Source organism: Talpa europaea (genome assembly GCF_964194135.1).
Source record: "Talpa europaea genome assembly, chromosome: X".
NCBI classification, from domain to species: domain Eukaryota; kingdom Metazoa; phylum Chordata; class Mammalia; order Eulipotyphla; family Talpidae; genus Talpa; species Talpa europaea.
Genome location: NC_140081.1, coordinates 17,811,466 through 17,830,836, shown reverse-complemented (window position 1 = coordinate 17,830,836; position 19,371 = coordinate 17,811,466). Strand labels below are relative to the sequence as shown.

Genomic DNA, 19,371 nt, shown 5'->3' with positions numbered 1-19,371 from the left:
GCTTTGGATGTTTGTAATATGATCCATAGTGATTGAAAAGAACTTACTTCTAGTGCATAATAAACTGGTTTGTCCCGGCCAAGTTTGTAAGCCACTGTGGTCAAAAGGCCATGTTCAGAAAATACACACTGTAGGGAGGAGAAAATATTTCAGTAATGAGGAAAATAAAAAGATAGCATGAATTAATTTTTTTTAAGTTAAAATAACCTAGGTTCAAAATAATTCAATAAATATACTGATTGAAAAAATAAACCCTAACATTCAAAATTACCAGTATTAAGAACAACACACCTAAATAGTATAAAAAGTTGACCCCTTGTTCCAAATTAGATTTGCATTAAGAATCTGACATGACCCTAGGAGATATCCCACCAACATAACTAAAATGCACACATAAATTCCAAAGAACCTAGAATGGTTCTTACTCAGAGTCATTCGAATTTAGTGATGTTCATAATTTTTACTGAGCTCTAAATTGAATCCGTATAAATGTTAAATATAAGCTGCAGATTCAAAGGCAACTTAATAGCAAATGATGTTCAAGTATTTTTATATGAAAATAAAGAAGACTTACAACAAAATTAAATTAAAAAAAAAAAAAACCAACCTTTCGGCCTGTATTACATAGTAAGAAACAGCCTGTTCCGTACCTATAGTTGGGGGAAGCATAAACAGCATGACAATTTTATTAAAAATAAAAATAAATGATGGAATACTAATAATACAAATTATTTGAATTGACATTTAACTGAGTGCAATAAAAGCCATCACGTCAAGGTTTTAGAAAAGTTCCAAAAGTTAATAAACTTTTGGAATAAGGTTTAAAGATAAATCTAGAAGAAAATCTACTTAGTGCGATCTTAATGGGAAAATGCAGGTGCAGGTATACCTCGTTTTATTGCATGTCGCTTTATCAGCAGGTGCAGGTATACCTCGTTTTATTGCATGTCACTTTATCATGTTTCACAGACGTGTTTCTCATAAGACCCTCCACCCCTAAAAACATCGCCATTTGCTCAGATAACTGTTAGCATTTTTAGCAAGAAGACATTTTAAAATGAAGTTTCGTACATTGTTTTTTAAGCCATAATGCTCCTGCACACTTAGCAGACCAAACACACAGTGTAGCATAAACCTAACTTTTGTATGCATCAGGAAACCAAAAATCACGTGACTCATTTTACTGAAGTGGTCCTGAACCAAATCTGCAATATAGCCACGGTGAGCCTGTTCAGTATTTAGCGCTTACTCAGTCTTAGCCCAGGACTGTGTTTATAAAATACCACGAGTTACAACAAATTCTATATTCAGTGACAGTTGCTGCTATTAATCCACGTGAAATGAAATGACAATACTGAACCATTCACCAAGGGGCTTAGTTCTACCAGGGACAGGAATGGTAGGAAGGGGAAGGCTATTCCAGGCCTCAATTTCCCATCTGTTCTGCTGGACAGGGGGTTGTGACGGTGGCAGGAGAGACATTCCGAATGTAACCAGGCTGACACGGAGGAACAAAATTCATTTTGTGACAGCCTTATCAGCATAAGCTTTGGACTCTGCAACAAATCAGTTACTTAGACAGGAGTAGATTTGACTTGTGCCAGGCAGATAAACAGCCCGATCTGATAGCCGCAAGGGTCACAGGGAAAATAATTTTCAACTGAGTTGGCTGCCAAGGTTACCCTTTGCTCTGCACAAGCTGTCTAGCTGGAGGCCGAGATTTCCCCCTCAGGCCTTGCTGCTGTGCTCGGACACAAGATGCATGTGGGGGGAAGGGGGAACACTCAGTCCGGGGCTGGGCAGAGGGATCCCAGCAGAAGCTACTAGCAGTCAGGTGTGTTTTGGGCAGCAAACAGAAACCTAGGACAGGTGGCGCAGGGGGTTAAGTCCCAGCACTATGAAGCTATCCGCAGCCACTGCAGAATGAGTTCGATCCCTGACCCAGGAGCTAACCCACATGGCACAGCAGACCTCTCCTGTCTTGCCCGCTGCTCCCCTCAGCAGTGTATTTCAGTCAGTCTGCCTGTTCTGCTCCCCACTCTGTCTCTGGTGAATCCTCTCACCCCCTACACCTCTGGGCTATACCCCAGCTCTTGTATGAATATATAATCTTAAAAAAAAAGAAACCAAGGACAATTTTTTCTGATAAACAATTTTCCAGGCACCACTGTTCTGAGTAAGAATTATCTCAAGACATTCTACCTATTCTCACCCAAATATAGTCTTGACTTGCTTGATGAAGAGTGGACACATGTCTATGTACAATGGTTTGTTCTCATTCTCACCCCCTGGAGTTTTCTGTGGTATTTTGCACTAAAACTAAACCTCCCTCTTAAATATCTCTAACCTGGATTTCCACATGAATGAATAACTGCGTTCTGTTCTTATGAATTCTCTATCCCTGTGTATCCCACTTCTCAATATCTCCTCTACCTGCCTACTTTTTCTTGTTAATTCCATTTATTTCTATTGCTTCAAACATCACCTCTACACAGGAGAAATTCAAAATCTCTACCATTCTACTGAACTCATCTCACGTTCCTAAATGTTTGCGACAGATAACCCATCAGTTCCACAAACATCCTGAACAGAGATTCTCCTACTCAGACCCTCCACTGACCTTGGCTAACTTGAAACACTGGGCCCACGTGACTGGATTCCATGCTTTTCTCTTGTTCCTTTGCAGTGCTGAGGGTGACCATCCACAGCCTCCCGCTGTGTGCCCATCGTTTAATCTTTTAGAAAAATATTTATTTATTTATGCATACAGGAGCTGGGGTGTGGGCCAGAGGTGTGCGGGTGGGGGTGGGTGAGAGGACTCACCAGAGACAGAGTGGGGAGCAAAATAGGCAGATCTACGGAAATACACTGCTGAGGGGAGCACTAGGTGAGACAGGAGAGGTCTGCTGTGCCATGTGGGTCAGCTTCCTGGTCAGGGGTTGAACTCATGCTGCAGTGGATGCAGATCGCTTCATAGTGCTGCGTCTTAACCCCTTGCGACCCCAGGGCGGTCCCCCATCTTTTAATCTTGTCCATTACCAGGATGCTGTAGCGGCCTCTTCCATGGCCACTTTGCCTCAAGTTTCAAGTTTCTCCTCACTTTGACCCAGGACTGCCTTGTTATTTATGGACAACGCCTGTCACCTCTGTATACCGGCTCATAGCTTCAGAGGTTTTCTACTGGCTATCAAGAAAAAACTCTTCAGTCTGAAATGCAGGGCTTGACAACATGCCCGAGCCTTATTTTCTCCCACTTCTCTACCAGGATATTCTCTGAACAAAATCTTTGCTTTCTGTGGTTGTGTCTTTGTTTAGTATTCTGTGCACCTGCCAATATCACTCATTCTTCAAAATCTTTCACTACTAATAATCTTTTAGGATATTTTCCCTTCCCATTGAAATCCAACAGCTACACTTCAGTTTCTTATGGCAGATAAGTTATAATTTATAACATGATTAAATGTGTTTGTGTTCTTTCCCATAAGGAAGAGGAATCTGAGCCCAAAGATCTGACAATTTACTATTTCCCTCCTGTAATCTGCAGTAGCTGCAAATGCACTCAACAAGTCTTGCCTAAATTCATCATTTAAGGATTTGGCTAACAATGCTTACTTGCAAAAGAATTTAGCCATGAAAGTTTAAATTGATAAGAAAACTAGGAAATAGTTAAGAAAACAATTAAATATAGACAGTGTCCTGCCAGGTCCATGGACATCTCCACACAGGCGTCAACAGAGTGTAGAGGTTAAGAGCCCTGGCTGTGTCAAGTCAGGTGGCTCTGGATGCAAATATTGCTTCACTCTTATTCTTTTTTTTTAAAAAAGATTTATTTATCCATGCATACAAGAACTGGGGTGCAGGCCAGACATACGAGGCTGAGAGGATACACCAGAGACAGAATGGGGAGCAGAATAGGGGGATCTACTGAAATACACTGCTGAAGGGAGCAGCGGGCAAGACAGGAGAGGTCTGCTGTGCCGTGTGGGTATCTCCCTGGCTGGGGATCGAACTCATGCTGCAGTGGCTGCTGATAGCTTCATAGTGCTGAGACTTAACCCCTTGCACCACCAGGGAGGCCCCTTCACTCTTACTGTTAACTTAGATGCTTCACCTCTCTGAATAGCTGTTTTCTCATCATCAAGTGGGAGTTAGTTTACTGCTTTTGGGTATGGAGCTGGTTGCAAACACTAGGTATGCACAGTACAGAGATGAGATTATGAGAAAGATACACCAAGTCTCTACTCCCATCATTCCTTCTGCTTCTTCTCAAAGGAGAAACTCCAGGAAAAGGGTAGAAAACACAGGAATGTTGATAATGCCACCAAAATATAACTTTGCAGTCATGGTGAAAAGTCTAGGGCAGGAATACTATGGTCCTCCCTCTCCTATGCTCAGCCTCCCCCTGTTCCCTATCAACCTCTCCCAAAAGACATAGGTATCTTAAATTCGCATGTATTTTTTTGGATGGAGAAGGTACTGAATTTTATAGTCCTTATAAGCACGATCAGTGTGTTTACATATGACATAATGTATTTTGTTGGAAAGAAATAGAGAAAACCAAATGGTAAAAAATTTATATATTGACATGGAACCGCGAAGCTGTTGACTTTCAACCTGGATGAATTCCGAAAGGTCTTCCTTGTTCAGAGCACCAAAGGGGAAAAACAAATGGAACAACATGGGTCTTTAGGTTTATTTCTTAAACTCACGTGTTTTTGGCTTGTCCATCTTGGAAACACATTTGTCCCACCAATGCAGCAGACTGATCCCCCAAACACTGAAAGAATAAATGACAATAAGGAGCACGGACTAGGGCAGTATTATTATTAATTTCCATAAAAAGGAGAACCATAGGGTCTATTTTTCCTTCTCTTTTTAACTTATCAAGTAGTAAGCTGCCCCAAGTTTTTTTTGCATTGCCTTCACTTGGCCATTTTCCCATTTTCTAAAACCCCTGAAGATAACTACGATGAAAAGGGAAAGTTAGAATTAGTTTATTCATTCCATTCTCTAAGACCTACACTGTGTCCTATGAGAACAAGATGTAGCCAATTTTGCTGCTCTTACTTGTTTTCCACAGTTGAGGAAGGAGTCAGTTGAGTAAGATACAGGAGGAAAGCTAGAACTTGGAAGGGGGTGCAGGTAAGGGTGGGATGGTAGCAGGGACACATTTGGTGAGAAACTTACCCCAGATATTGGGACACCTTCCAAAGCTCCGGCTTTCTAATAAAAATTGAAAACATTATTGTGAATGATCATAAGCGTTTGGCCCTACAAACATAACTGCAACAGGAATGAACACAAGGAGCAACATGCCAGAGCATGTGGGCAGACAAGACAAAGCATGTGTTTCAATTTCATGAGTGACTCAGAGACAGATACTAGAAGTACTCCTAGGATGACAAGAAGAGACATGGTACTGGAGACTGGGCATGAAACATTGGACAGGGAGTCAGGAGACGTGGGCTCTACTCCTGGTAAGTCAGTGTTAAGCCCTGAGTGGGCCGCTGAGACTTCTCTAGGCCTCTATTTATCTACGCCACAGGGCCTGGGCTACAGGATCACCAAAGACAATTAACATCTTGCTATTATTGCTGTTCCGAAGAAAAGACTAACATGTCCTTTAAAATGAGCACATAAATAGCTACCGAAGCAGCTCGGAATATACTTATTTTGGAAGGCTGTATTTTGCCACCTGTTCTTCCTACCTGAGCTGACCAGTAAGAATCACAAGAGTGTTCAGGCATTGGATATTATATTTGTTCATAGCAAACATCATTCTTGAAGTTTAGATAAGCAAGAGTTACTTTATATCATGAACAGTGCTTTTTATTTGATCAAGTATAAGCAGTATTCTAGGAAGAATAATGAAATTTAAGGGGTTGGCTGTGAAATTTACCAAACTTAACTTTTAAAAGGACATACATGAATGCAAAGTAATTTGGACTGGTAGTAAAGAACCAGGGGAAAGGAATGTGCTCCCCAAAGTGTGTGTGATGTATATACTAGGAAGAGCATGAAACCAAAGCATTGGGCTGATGACGCCTCCATGCGCCATTCGTCAGCCAGGCTCCCAGCCTCTGGGAGTTTCCGGTTCCCTGTCTGTTCTAGTGAGGGTGAGAACAGAAGCCACCTCACATGGCTACGATGGAAAGGAAATAATAGCATGTCTGTAAGAACCCTTTACAAAATAGAAAATGTCCTCTAGATGCTTTATTTCTATTATGCTTTTGGGTTAATTTAAGACCTGCTATTTTTATTTACCACATATATTCTTAGAAAATCTAAACTTGGATGTGAAAAGTTGACATCCCTAGAGCCATTTTAAAATGGGGTCAGAGCAAGCTACAGCAGAAAAAGTCACTTTGCCATCTTCTTTAAACTAGGTCAGATCCCTGGACTGGGCCAAACCACCAATATTCCAAGAAGTCTGCAAGAATGAGAAAACCTACCCAAAAGAACTGATAAATGGAAATTTTTACCTACTTTTACCTTGTGATCTCTCTACCTCATCATTTTACCTTGTGATTCCTTTACCTGACCATTAGCTCATCCTCCGCTTTCTCTCTAAAAGAAACCCCCAAACTTTGTCCCTCCTGGGGACACATTTTGGGTTGCCCACCTGAGCCTGTGCTCCCCAAACTGCAGTTCTCTGCTATTCCCAAATAAACACATTTTGGCTTGCCTCTGACCTTGCTGTTGTCTTAGGAAAGGTTAACATGGATAAGAAGTAAAGGTAAAATTTATAAAGGACTGAAAGTGAATCAATTGGAAACCTAGAGGCTATATATCTTAATATATTTAATACTAAAAGAAATCTTTGCTTACACTACTGAATTATTAGCAGACAACCGGCAGGATCTACTCTGTGCGATCAGGCACTTAAGGTGCTCCATTTTCTTCACAGGGAGGGGGCTCTGGAAGATTCCTGGGAAAGTCCCCTGTGAAGCATGCAGAAAAAGTGACAGTGCATTTCCAACTAACTGGCCTGGAAGACTGGTCATGGTTATCATTCAAAATACACATTTAGGACATTTAAAAATGACATATAATTCCCCTGTTATGCTAAAGCCCAAAGTACATCACAGCTGTACTTTGTGATGGGGGACACTCCTTTGAATTTCTCCTTATGGGAAACTGTCTTAGTCTTTTATTTTGAAACATTACTCTTAGGCTTGTGAAAACTTGAAAACAAACAAATAAGATTAAGTTTTTAAAAACCTAAAGCTTGACTAGAGCTTATAAGAATTTGAAGGGTCATGGAGATTCTAGACAAATCTGTTGAGTGAGTGGATTTGTGCTTGTTTAAAACTAAATGGAAATGCACTGTATCTTTTCCAAATGAATGAGTAGCATAATTGGTGGGCAACCTACTCACCAGGCTATGAGAGATTTTCTATAGTCAGCAAGGGGGAAAAAGGGGACAGAAGCATAATATTTTAAATGCAAGAGAAAAGTAGGCCAGTTAAATGTTTTTTCCAACTATCTGCTGAAACTGCTTCTCAAGAACAGTTTTTCTCCAACCCAAGTCAGTTTGTTGATAGCTATAAAATTATCAAAGTACTTGTATTGTGGATAAGCAATGACTGTACTTCCCTGAAAAAATTCCATGTTGCCTTGAAGGCTTTATTAGAAGTGCTTAAGAGTTTGTGTTCAAGTTTTATCCAGAGCACTTCGTGTTTGACACTAGTATTAACTCTGTAGTAGGGTTTCTGATATTTTTCATGAAATGTCTAGACAACCCGTTTTGTAATTTATTATAGACTTATTCTTCAGTTTTATCATAAATTCCAAATTTTTGTGCTCAGACACAGGGAATTAATTGTCCTAGAGGTGTTCATCCCTGGTGTGTAATCAGAGATAGCTCAACGATGATAAGCACACTTTTTGCTGAAACTACATTTTCTCGGGGTTTCAATGAACATCAACAGTAAAAACATCCATTGTGTTAAGCCGGTTTCATGAGCAACCTCAAATTAGAAGCAGATTCTTCGCTTTTTGTTTCTTGGCTAAAGTTCTGCTCAGGCTCACAAAGAATCTAATATGAAACATGGCTTAGCCACTAAGAGAGATTCAACAGGAAGAACTCCACTAGACTGTGAAAGTCCTTCCTATAAATTAAAAGCAGACATCACAATACTAAACTGTTATTTTGGATTACAAGAATAAACTGGCTTAAACATTGCCATTCTTCCCTCTGTAGCCAAATGATCTTGCTAACATTTAAAAAGTAATAATCCTCCAAGAAAAGACAATTAAAGTTAATGAAATATAAAATCAACTGGTAAGAAAGACTCTAAGATATTATAAAACTAAGTAATACCGAGCTCTCCTTACATACACCGCCAACATTCACACAAATGTTACAACTCTCAAACTATAAAATATCATACAACTTACTTTTGAATTCTGAATAGGAAAGGTTTTTTTGTAAAGGAAAAGAAATTTGTTTTTACCATTAGGCCATAGATCTCAGAAGAACTCCGGACATTTGGAAGAATTTTCATTGGAATTTCAAAAAACCTGAAAAACGGTAAGAATGGATGCATAACAGGTTTTTTTTTATTTAAAGATCTGGAGCCATCTATATGTATCTAAAGAGAAAATGTACATAATAATTACGAAATGGTTGTATTTGAGTATAGAGTGAAACAGTAACAAGTCAGCAGAACATAGTTGGAATGCTTAGATATTTAACACTTGAACTTCATGCAAACAAATCAAAAAGTAAAAAGCACACAGAATCGAAAGTACTTTTCTAAAGGAACCTACACTTTCTTGAAAAATAATCAAGACAATGACTTAACATTGCTTATTTATTATATATATGAGACAACGGTTTCTCTTAAAGGACTACACAAATAGACCTGTGCATTAGAGTTGAAATATCAACTATTAAAGTTTGGTATTTCACTGACATCTGAGCTTGGTAAGACTTAGCTTATAAATAGGTAATACATTTGGAAAAGTTTGCTGAGGACCAAGCACAACTCACTCGCAGAGCTCTTTATCCCATTCCAAAGAATGAATGTTGAAAAGCATCGTCCTACTTGCATTAGTGACATCCGTACAGTGGACACCTCCGTTGGCTCCTCCTGTCAAACACTAGACAGAATAAAAATGACATGTTAGATTTGTAATTGTTTGCAATTGAATTTACAATTTGACAAGGGCCATCATTAGCAGCAGAGCATATAAAGCAGAAGAATGGGTCACTTCACTTACTTAATTTTCCAGTTTGTAGCTGTGTCCAATAGAATCAAAAGGCGAGCCACATATGTAATATAAAAATTCCTAGTAGCCACATTAAAAAAGTATAAAGGAGCTGGTAAAATTAATTTGAAATTTTCATTTAATTGAACTTAATTTATCTAAAATATCCTTTTGATATAAAAATATCACTGATACTTTTCCCTTTTTTTGGTGCTAACTCTTGAAATACGCCGATGTGTGCATTTCTCGTGAACTCACAATACATCCCAATTCAGATTAGCCACAGCAAGTGCCCGGTAGGTAGATGTGGCTAAATGACTACCATATTAGACATATTAAATGATGGTTAAACAAAGACCCAGTTTTGTTTTCATCCTCTTATCTTTGGAAAATGCAGAGTCTTATTAACTTTGGCAAAGCGAACTATGCAGAAAAGTCTGCCTCTTGAGCATCTTCCTGAACCTTGTGCAGCTGCTGCTGTTGCTTTGGCTTTTTGTGATGGTTTGCGGTCCTGTTTTGCAATAACAATTCTCATTGGGCCATCCCTGCCCTGACCCACACTCTATCCTGAAAGCAGTGCTTCAAACTTTCTTATGGATGGAACCATAAGAGGCAAGAAAGAAACAAGCCTGGACTAATGGAATCAGGCGGGGGGTGGGCACAGCCTATGGTGCCCCCTGAGTCCCCTATAGCTCCCAATACCAACATCCTGCCTCACTCTGGTTCAAGGCAATTGTTAGAACTCTTTCAATGGTGACTGATGTGTAAAAGCTGCTGGCCATGAGCACAAAGCACTGCCTGCCCTGGCCAAGTGCAGGGAGGAGTGGAGAAGGCACCGCTCCTGACAGTGGTTCTGGAAGTCCTGCCCCATTGATCTGGCAAGTAAGAGTAGAGACAATATTCTCCAGAAGCTCCCTTTGAAGGGGGGAACAGATAATGACATACTTAATGAAGTATTTACAAGTGGAATTATATGTCTTGGGTTTGCTTTCAAAGTATCTGTGGGGATAAGAGTATGTGGGTATAGTGGAAACACAACTGCCTGTAGTTGAGTGGTTTAGCTCGCAGGTTCATCACAATAGGCTCCTTCTGCTGTGGGGAATATCTGACAGTGTCCCTAATAAAAATGAGCGAATGAAGGAGGGAGGGTGAGAGAGAACAAGTCTTTTTAAGATATATTTTGGAACTATCTGAAATGCTCATAATTCTCACCCATGCTCAGCTTAGGCAAAAAGATAATATGTCAGAAATTTCCACTATGATTTTTATATTATTGCTTAATTAAATAAGAGACAACTCTGTAATTTTGAAAGTGAATGATAAAAAGTAGTCTACGTGTTTTATCATGCCAACTAGTTATTTCTTCCATGAAATGGGTAGTGGAAAAACAGCACATGAGAGGCAAAAAAGAAAAGCCCCTAAAAGGTACTAATACCTAAATTACTTATTCTAAATCATATAGAAACATGATTTTGTAATCATCCTCCACTGTTACTGAAGTAAGGCGAGGAAAAATAAAAGAGGAAGTAGGCAAAAATGCCTCTCAAATGGAAACTGAAATGTCGCGCTGTTTCTTGAATTTTTTTTAATAGTGTTGCCAACCAAAAAGTTTGAACTCTTAGCACAAAACAGATAGTAGGCAAGGCAGTCTACAAAATTTCTCCACATATTAAAACATACCCAGATAAGCCACGAATCAATGGTCCCAAAAAGAGCTCTATCTTCTTCCACAGCCCTTTGAACTTTCCTCACATTGTCAAGCAGCCAACGAAGTTTCACCGCACTGAAGTAAGTGCTAAGTGGAAGGCCTGTCTTGGACTAAAAACAGTGATGAAATTCAGCTAGCACAGTAAATTCGTAATGGTTTAAAATAAACAAATCACCAGAAACAAAAAAACTCAACTAACTGCAAAATAGTCAACGGGCCTAAAGGCAATCCCACGGTATTAGAGGTAAAAATATTTTTCCTATCTTGTGGAACAGGAAAGCATGTTCCCGAACAAAGATAAGAGTGATAGCTTGCAGTTCAAAGAACATCCATGTAGCAAGGTAAGAGAAATGTAAATGACACAGCACCCTGTAATCTAGATAGTAAAAGAGATGTGTTAACTTTTGTGATGAGTTAGTACTAAATGCAGAACCAAGTGCCCAACTCTGTTTTTCATTTTGTGTTCAAGGTTGTGATATTTAAGCTATTGAAAATCAGAGGATATCAGAAAATTTTATGTTTTAAAACATGGAAGACTTAACAACAACATATTCATGTGTGTGAAAAAAATTATATTTGCACACACACATACATGCAAATAACGTTAATATCAAATTAGTGAGAACTATAGCAGAGCTCAAAGACATGCCAGATTAAAGCAATGCAGAGTTGGAGCCTCCCTGGTGGCGCAGGGGGTTAAGTCACAGCACTATGAAGCCACTATCCACAGCCACTGCAGCACAAGTTCAATCCCCCACCCAGGGAGGTGACATGATGCAGCAGACCTCTGCTGTCTCGCCTGCTGCTCCCCTCAGCAGCGTATTTCAGTAGATCTGCCTGTTCTGCTCCCCACTCTGTTTCTGGTGAAGCCTCTCCCCCCCACATCTCTGGCCTGTACCCCAACTCTTGTATGCATAAATAAATAAATATTTAAAAAAATTAAACACAATATGAGCTTATCAATCTTCCTTGAAAAGGATCAGATTTACCTCTTATTTTTGTTAGTATATTAAATATAAAATTTATTTATAACACCTGATGGAAATGGTTAAGAAAATACATGTATCTATCTTTCCCTTCCTCTGATCCCTAACTACAGAAAGTGACAACATTTTCCTTCTTATCTTCTATTGGTATGTTTAGTAAGAAAACTCAAAGCGAAGGATTTAAGACTTTCATGCACCCTACAAGAGTCTTAACTCACGATTTTCTAACCTTCCTAGGAAAAAAAAGACTAATCTCAAAAACAATGACAGCAAATAATTCATGGGAATATTCTTTTTTGATTTGAAGGAGCAGGATTGTCCCACAAAGCCAATAGTGAGGTGATACTTAATACCTTGTTTCCATGATTTAGGCAGAAATTCTAAAAGTTGCTTCAAGAGGCATCAGAGAGAAAAACATGCATCCCTTGAAATAAAGTATGGCTGGAGGTGGCAGTGAGCGTGGAGAGGGCTACAAAGAGACTGAATAGGAAATAGTTACGGGTATATTCAGGGCATGCCCGAAGTTATTTGGGTGAGTGAGGGTAGGAAATGGTTTGTTAAATTTCTGCAAATAAGGGGGTTTGAATAATAGTTTCAGAACTAAGAACCACCAGAAAATGCCATAAGAGTTCCACTGACAAATAAAAAGGGAATTAAACCAGTAAAAAGCAAATCTTCCTTTTGGATACTAGAAGAATTTGGCCTTGGCCTTGCTAAGAAAACAGGCCAAGCCTGTTTCAAAAATTGCCTCTCCATTTATGTGAAGAGAGTTCTATACAAGAACTGAAAATAAGGTTATTTTAATAGTCTTTGCCATATAAAGAAAGTGGAAGAGGAGTTCAATAAAGGGGTGGCATGTCTTCTGCTTTCTCTCCTTGGATTCAGTTTCCTGAACACACAGAAGCACCCAGAACTTTCTCTGACAGACAGTGGAAAACAAGAGAGATGGATTGAGAAAGAAAGGTTGAATTACAGGAAGTAACTAACCCATGGGGAGTATGGTTAAATTCACTGGGACATTTTCTAATCCCCTGTAGCCTACCGACTTTCCTCACTATTGCTTCAATCCACCACAGGGCAAGAAAGGCAGAAAGGCAAAAACTTGAGTTGGCCTTAGTTATCTGTGGAGAAATATTCTAGAAGTAGTATGAGAAATATTCTAGAAGTAGTATCAAATAACTATTGTGCAGTAAGATGCAAGGCCCAAAGAGTCTTTCTGGAGAAATCTCTAAACTTTAAAAAAAAAAAAAAGAAGCATTCTTATAGTATATTTTTGAAGAGATCTCTTACCTTGACAAAGTTATTATTTCCTGGAATTCTTTTACTGAGAGTCTCAACGGTAGACTGTGTTCTTAGATCAAGCCACACTAGAGAGCAAAAGACAAAAACATATATATGAAAAACTTCATTTAAAAAAAATCAGGTCTTAATGAAATCACTGTCAAGAGTAGGATACCAATGATTAGTTTCCATAAGCAATTAAAATGCTATAGCTCTTGAAATACAGAAATTAGAAAATTAGAAATGAATGAGCATCTTGTTAGAAGAGAGAACAGATTTATGAGGGAGAATTTCAAGCTTTTATGTAAAATTACAGACCAAGTTAGGAGAACAATACAAACCTTAGGGGGCTTATTTTGTTTCCTTTTGTAGAGATAAAATGATAAAATATGTTTGGATAGGAATTTTCTAAGCATTCATGAGTGCAGAGAAAATCTAAATACTAAGAGGGCAGGTTGCCCATGCAGAATGCATAGCCCAGGATCACCGAACCCCACAGAAAGTATGGATTTGCAAACATGGGAGCAATTTGTGACCAAGTAGAGAGGCTGATAATATCATTGAGAGAAAAATAAGATTCTGTCTCATATGTATGAGATACTCATTTACATTCAACTCTCTCAAAGTAGGCTAGAACCTGGAATCATTTAAAAACTCATTCAAAGATCACCATTTTCCCTCCATGTTGTAGAGTGAAAAAAATAAAAACCCTCCATTTTAACAGATCAATCTTATCTTACTAAATAGGTGTCACCCACTTTCTGATCCCCTCATACAATAGTATTTCCATTCTATTTCATGTCAGAAGGCTTGAAAAAGAGAAGGGATTGAATATACACAGAAAGTAAAGTAATTGTGAAAGTAACCAATGGGCAGGACTGAGCTTTAGTTATCAGATTTAAATATTGTACTTAACTTTTGTAACATTTAAACCGGTCTCATGACCACTCACTATTTTCAGGCACCGACTGTGCTCATATAGATGCTTTCTGCAGAGACCCAGGCCCCTAATATATTTAAAAGGCACCAAAGCCTATGTGAGTGCTGGCACTGTCTAGTTTCATCCATCTTTAACTATACAAGTCCTTTCTCTCCACTTAACAACCAGCTAGTTCTTGAAGTGAATTTTCATCAATACTTTCTAATGACTTCAACTGTTAAGTCCCTTGAGGGTCTTTGTACTTGATTTTGACAGAGGCTACTTCACACGAGATTTAAGTTGGAAACTTGAGAACACTACACTGGTTTCCACAGGTGTGAAGAGCAGCAAGAAAAGGTACATCACAGCAAAGAAACAGGAGGACAAAGAGGAAGACCATGGAAATACAGGGGCTGGAGACAACACCTACATGGGCTGCCCTCAACCATTTTGTTTTCCCTGCTTCTGGGAGGAGTATCTCAGATTCTTTTCAGGAAATCATTCTTCCCTTATCTTCAACTACATGGTTTGCTGAGATTTGCCCCTACCTCCATTCCAGTACGGTGTCCTGAGGTTGGGGGGGGGGGGGGTTCAGGGTACAGCGTGTGGTCTAGGAAGCTTAATCAAGGTTTGTGCTCAGACTCTGAGCCCTTGTCCCCAGCTGAGCTGGGCAGTGGGAGGCTGGGGCCTGCTGCCCTCATGAAGAGAGAGCTGAAGTGGCCACATCTGGAGCCATCCCTGAAAAGAGAGACTTGTGTGGGGGTCTGGGTGATACTGTCTGATACCCCCTTTTGCTTCATTTAGTTGGGGTTGCACTTTCTAATTTATTACATGTGCTGTGATTGATAGAAGCCACTAGCAACGTCACCACAGAGTTGGCAAGCTCTCCCATGTTCAAGAAACAAAGGCAGGCTACTTTCTCAAGTGACGATATTGTGTGACTGTGACAAGAGTGGACCTTCCTCACAGGCAAGCCACCCCAGCAGGTTATACAGCCTAACAGCAGTAAGTGGGAAAAGTAGAGGAATGTGAGAGAAAAGTTTTAAATCTGTGATTCGATAGTATTACAAGCACATCTTAAACCCCAGTGTTTCAAACTGAAGTAGCCTAGAGGTTGAAAATCGATCTAGGGTCTATTATCTAATTAAAAAATACTGAAACAGAATGGATTAGCATAACAAACATCGGGATTGACTGAACGTGTGAGACATTTGTTTACGTGGGTTTGCCGAATCATGACATAAAAGTATATTTTTGACCAGGGGACACAAACAAGGCACATGAAAGTCATTGTTCTAGGCTTTTTGTTTAATGACTCAGAACCTAGATCAGTGTTTTTGTGTATTTACATGGACATAACAATCCCTGGGGAGCTTAAAGATGGACCCCTTTCCCAGAAATTCTAGGCTAATAGGCCTGCAGATAGGGTTCAGAAATAAATCTCTTAAAGGCACCTTACTCTAAGAAACACTGTCAGACTCCAGAGCAGTGGTTCTTATCCAGAAAGCATGCCAGAAGCACCTGAAAATTTTGAGATAACACATCGCAGGCCCTACTTTGCAGGATTCTTGCTGTGGGTCTAGGCAAGGAATGCTGGAGTCTTGCTACTTTTGTTATAGGTAACCCGACTTATTCAGTGTTATGGTAAAACTTGAGATGCTCCTTCCTAGGGCATGTTATTTAGGTCAGTGGATTTGTCCCAACCATTTATTTAAAAACAAAACTAAAGACAAACTGACAATCAGGCCACTCCCTGAATCCTAGTAACTTGGCGACCTGGCTCATTGACAAGGTAACTGGGTGCTTAGTTCCTTACCTGAAAGCTTGCAACTTTCCACAGTGGTATCCACAGAATTAACCCTTCACCAGAAACAATCAAAACACTGGATGTGAAATCAGGAGACTGAAGTACTATGTCTGACTTTGCAACCAACAAGCTATGTGACTCAAGCAAGTCACTGTGCCCTTCCCAGACCGCATTTCCTGAATATAAAATAAGCAGTTGGACTACATGGTCCCTAAAAGTCCCTCTTCTTCCATTATTCCATGATCACAGAAGACTGTCATCATGTTTACTAGATTTTTACAGCCCAAGAGTTTAAGACAATTAGAATACATGAAATGAATTAGTAAAACTGCTAAAGAGAAAAATGTCAGTAGTTGGTACACTACTAATTAATTCACAAATGCTCAAAATTAATTGAATTAAGAACAAAAAAATTAGAAAACTCATTAAAGAAGCTAAGATGACAGAATTAGATTTGCAGATCGAGACACCAAAAGCCAAAGAGAAGACCCCGAGGAGCACTAGGCCTCCTGTGAGGTAATTTCTGAGAACAATCAAAAGAAGTGCCGGATCCAGACCCAGCAGCAGCATTTTCCCCAACACGTCTGAGTTGGAAGGCTGGGAAGTGAGCAAGAGCCAGAGCACCAATACCTGAGGAAGTGCCAGCAGCTGGAACTGAAGAGCCAGAGGAAGCAACGGCAACTGGATCTGAAGGGCCAGGAGAAACTGGAGCGGCTGGAGTATTAGGAGAAATAATGGCAATTCATGCTAGAGATGGCCAGATTCGGGGTCTGTGTTGTCTTGTCGCCCACTTAGGTAATGGTAGATCACTTGGGCGAGTTCACCAGAATGGACACTTTTCTACACATTCAAGCAGAGTCAAAGAAAAGGAAGAGACACGGAACAGAAGGAGAACAAAGGCAGTCCATCCAGTTGGAGTCTCTGGTTTAATAGTATTTCTAGCTGGACAAGGGCCAGGCAGATACCCGCTTCTTGTTCAGAATGATGCTGACTTATCTCGTAACATATGTGTCCTACTTAGAAAAGTGGCTCAGCTGGTTATTGATTACTCACCCAACCACTGAATTGCAAGGCTGCATGATGTAGCGAGGGAGCATATATCTAGAGGATGTTGGGAAGGAATGCTAAAGAGTGTGCACAGCCTCTTGCGGCATCTGCGGGATGACATGAAAGGGCTGTTTGGGAAGGCATGGTCCCAAGAACACACTTTCCTGCTGGGGGTGCAGGAGGAGGCAGCCCCCTCCACAAAAAGGACTGACTGGCATGTCCAGTGGAAATAGGGAATTGCTCGGTCCCAAAGTCATTTGGAAAAAAATAAGAAGTAGATACTAGGGAGTCCTGAACACTGGACAGCTTGATTCTAGAAGGCATGTCCTTTATTAGGACCAAGCAAGTTGGATTTAAAGGGTCCAGACCAAGGGGTTAAGATGCAACCTGTGAAGCTATCCACAGCATCTGTAGCACGATTTTGATCTCTGGCCAGGGAGTTACCCACATGGCGCGGCAGACTGCTCCAGACTGCTCCTGCTCCCCTCAGCAGTGTATTTCGTCAGTCTGCCTGTTCTGTTCCCCACTCTGGTGAATCCTCTCAACCCCCACACTTCTGGCCTACACCCCAGTTCTTATATGCATAAATAAATCTTTTTTTAAAAAAAGGGGGTCCAGACCATCAAATGGATAGGTGAAATAAACCAATTTGGATGCTCTCAAGCTTTCACTTGGATTCAATAAAGTCCCATCCAATCTATGTCTGGCTGATTTAGTTTGTTCTGAAAAACAAAGTTTTAAGAGTAAAGACAAATGCAGTTGCCTCAATACCCATGGACCAGGGTTGGCTTAGTGATGTAGTAATAGTCTAAAAAAAATTCTAGAAAGCAAGTCTAAAAATACTAGTTATTTGCATCACTTTTGGCTAGCCATAACAACAGAAGGGAACGGTAGCTAAGAAAAACACATTAGAGATAATCTAAATTATTTTCTATTGGCTGGAAGCAAAGCAAATAGTACATCTCCTTTGACGTGGCTTGTTAGGAGGAGCTTCTGGCTTGACTGGAAATGAGATAAAGGGGAGAGTCTGGGTGATGGGACACACCCTAAGCAAGGATTGCTGACAGTTACACAAAGTGTCGTTGTGTTGTTTCCCCACAAGAGAGATAGTAAGACAGATTTAATTGCCATGTGTCACCATTTGCCTTAAGTTTAGCTATTAATCACTCTAAGAAGGTTGTATGCAAAGGGGAAGAGACTATATCATAACTGTCCTTCACCTAATGATATTTTCAGAAATTAGGGTGGGGGAGGCAAAAGAAAAATGGAGAGTGGGGTGGGTTAAAACACACACACACACACACATATGTGTAAATAAAGTGGGAGCTGAATCCTGTTTCAGCTCTTAGGTATATAAATGCCAAAAAACCAATGACTGTCACAAATGTACCTACCCTAGGTGGGCTCTGCATTCTTCCTAGGCTCACCCGTTGTGCATAAATTGATATTTTCTTCTGGCATTCCTGGACACAAAGGGCTATTGGCAATTCAGAACAATGGCAGGGCTAACACTTACTGAAGCCTTATACTCTGCCAGGCCCTGTTTTCAGTATCCTATAGGAATTAACTCATGTATCTTCACGACAAGCTTATGTGGACTCTGTTTTTTCATTTCTTCAGTTTAACTGTTGAGGGCTCAAGCACAGAATGATAGTAAGTAGAAAAGCCAAGATTTGAATCCAGAGTCTGAATTCAGAATTAAACCTCTGCAACATAAGTAAGTCAGGATGAAGTCATAGCCTTAAATGGAATGTGAAGAAATATTAAAGATTTAAGACCTCAAAGTTGAAATATAATTTAGTTTCTTTTTATTTCAAATGGCCAGGGTTGAAAAGCTCAATCATTGCAAAATATGGCAGTATTTCCTTATGGGACTGAAGACGGTTAAGGTGTTCAGGATATATGACTTTCACAGAACCATGTAATGAAAGACTTGAAATAATGAAAAAAAAAAAAGCTGAATAGTGTAGATTTCACAAATGTAAAAAGTCAGCTCCCTCCCATAATGAAACAATAAAAACAAAACCATGTGTTAGTTAATGTAAGGCCATGTGCATTTAGCTGCAGGTGGTTTGCCATCATGGTTCTCTTTCATCCTGCTACTTTGAAACACCACCCAGTTCCAAAAAAGATAACCTTGAGCTCAAGATCCATTATCTCACCAGGTTTAATCACAGACCTAGGGTTAACTAAAATGTAAAAATTCAAAAAGCCAAAGAGGGGCCTCCCCTGGTGGCAGAGGCGATTGAGCGCTGTGCTGTGAAGCTGTCTGCAGCCTCTGCAGCGCTGGTTCGATTCCTGCCGGCGGGCAAGGGTCCCACATTACACGTTAGACCTCTGCTGCCGCACCCGCTGCCCCCCTCAGCAGTGTATTTCGTCAGTCTGCATGTTCTGTTCCCTGCTCTGGCTC

At 40.1% G+C, this 19,371-nt stretch overlaps 1 protein-coding gene across 1 annotated transcript in view; it reads right to left on the bottom strand.

The window, feature by feature from the left end:
* Window positions 1–19,371, bottom strand: part of GK (glycerol kinase) — a gene marked incomplete at both ends in the record, with an annotated part of 63,189 nt that overhangs the window by 18,925 nt on the left and 24,893 nt on the right. Inside the window, 10 exons of the mRNA XM_084258281.1 lie at window positions 48–128; window positions 608–650; window positions 4,710–4,777; window positions 5,188–5,223; window positions 7,379–7,396; window positions 8,457–8,523; window positions 8,996–9,105; window positions 10,894–11,031; window positions 13,198–13,274; window positions 16,545–16,628. Of these exons, the coding sequence (XP_084114407.1) occupies window positions 48–128; window positions 608–650; window positions 4,710–4,777; window positions 5,188–5,223; window positions 7,379–7,396; window positions 8,457–8,523; window positions 8,996–9,105; window positions 10,894–11,031; window positions 13,198–13,274; window positions 16,545–16,628 (722 nt within the window). The remainder of the gene's footprint in view (window positions 1–47; window positions 129–607; window positions 651–4,709; window positions 4,778–5,187; window positions 5,224–7,378; window positions 7,397–8,456; window positions 8,524–8,995; window positions 9,106–10,893; window positions 11,032–13,197; window positions 13,275–16,544; window positions 16,629–19,371) is intronic.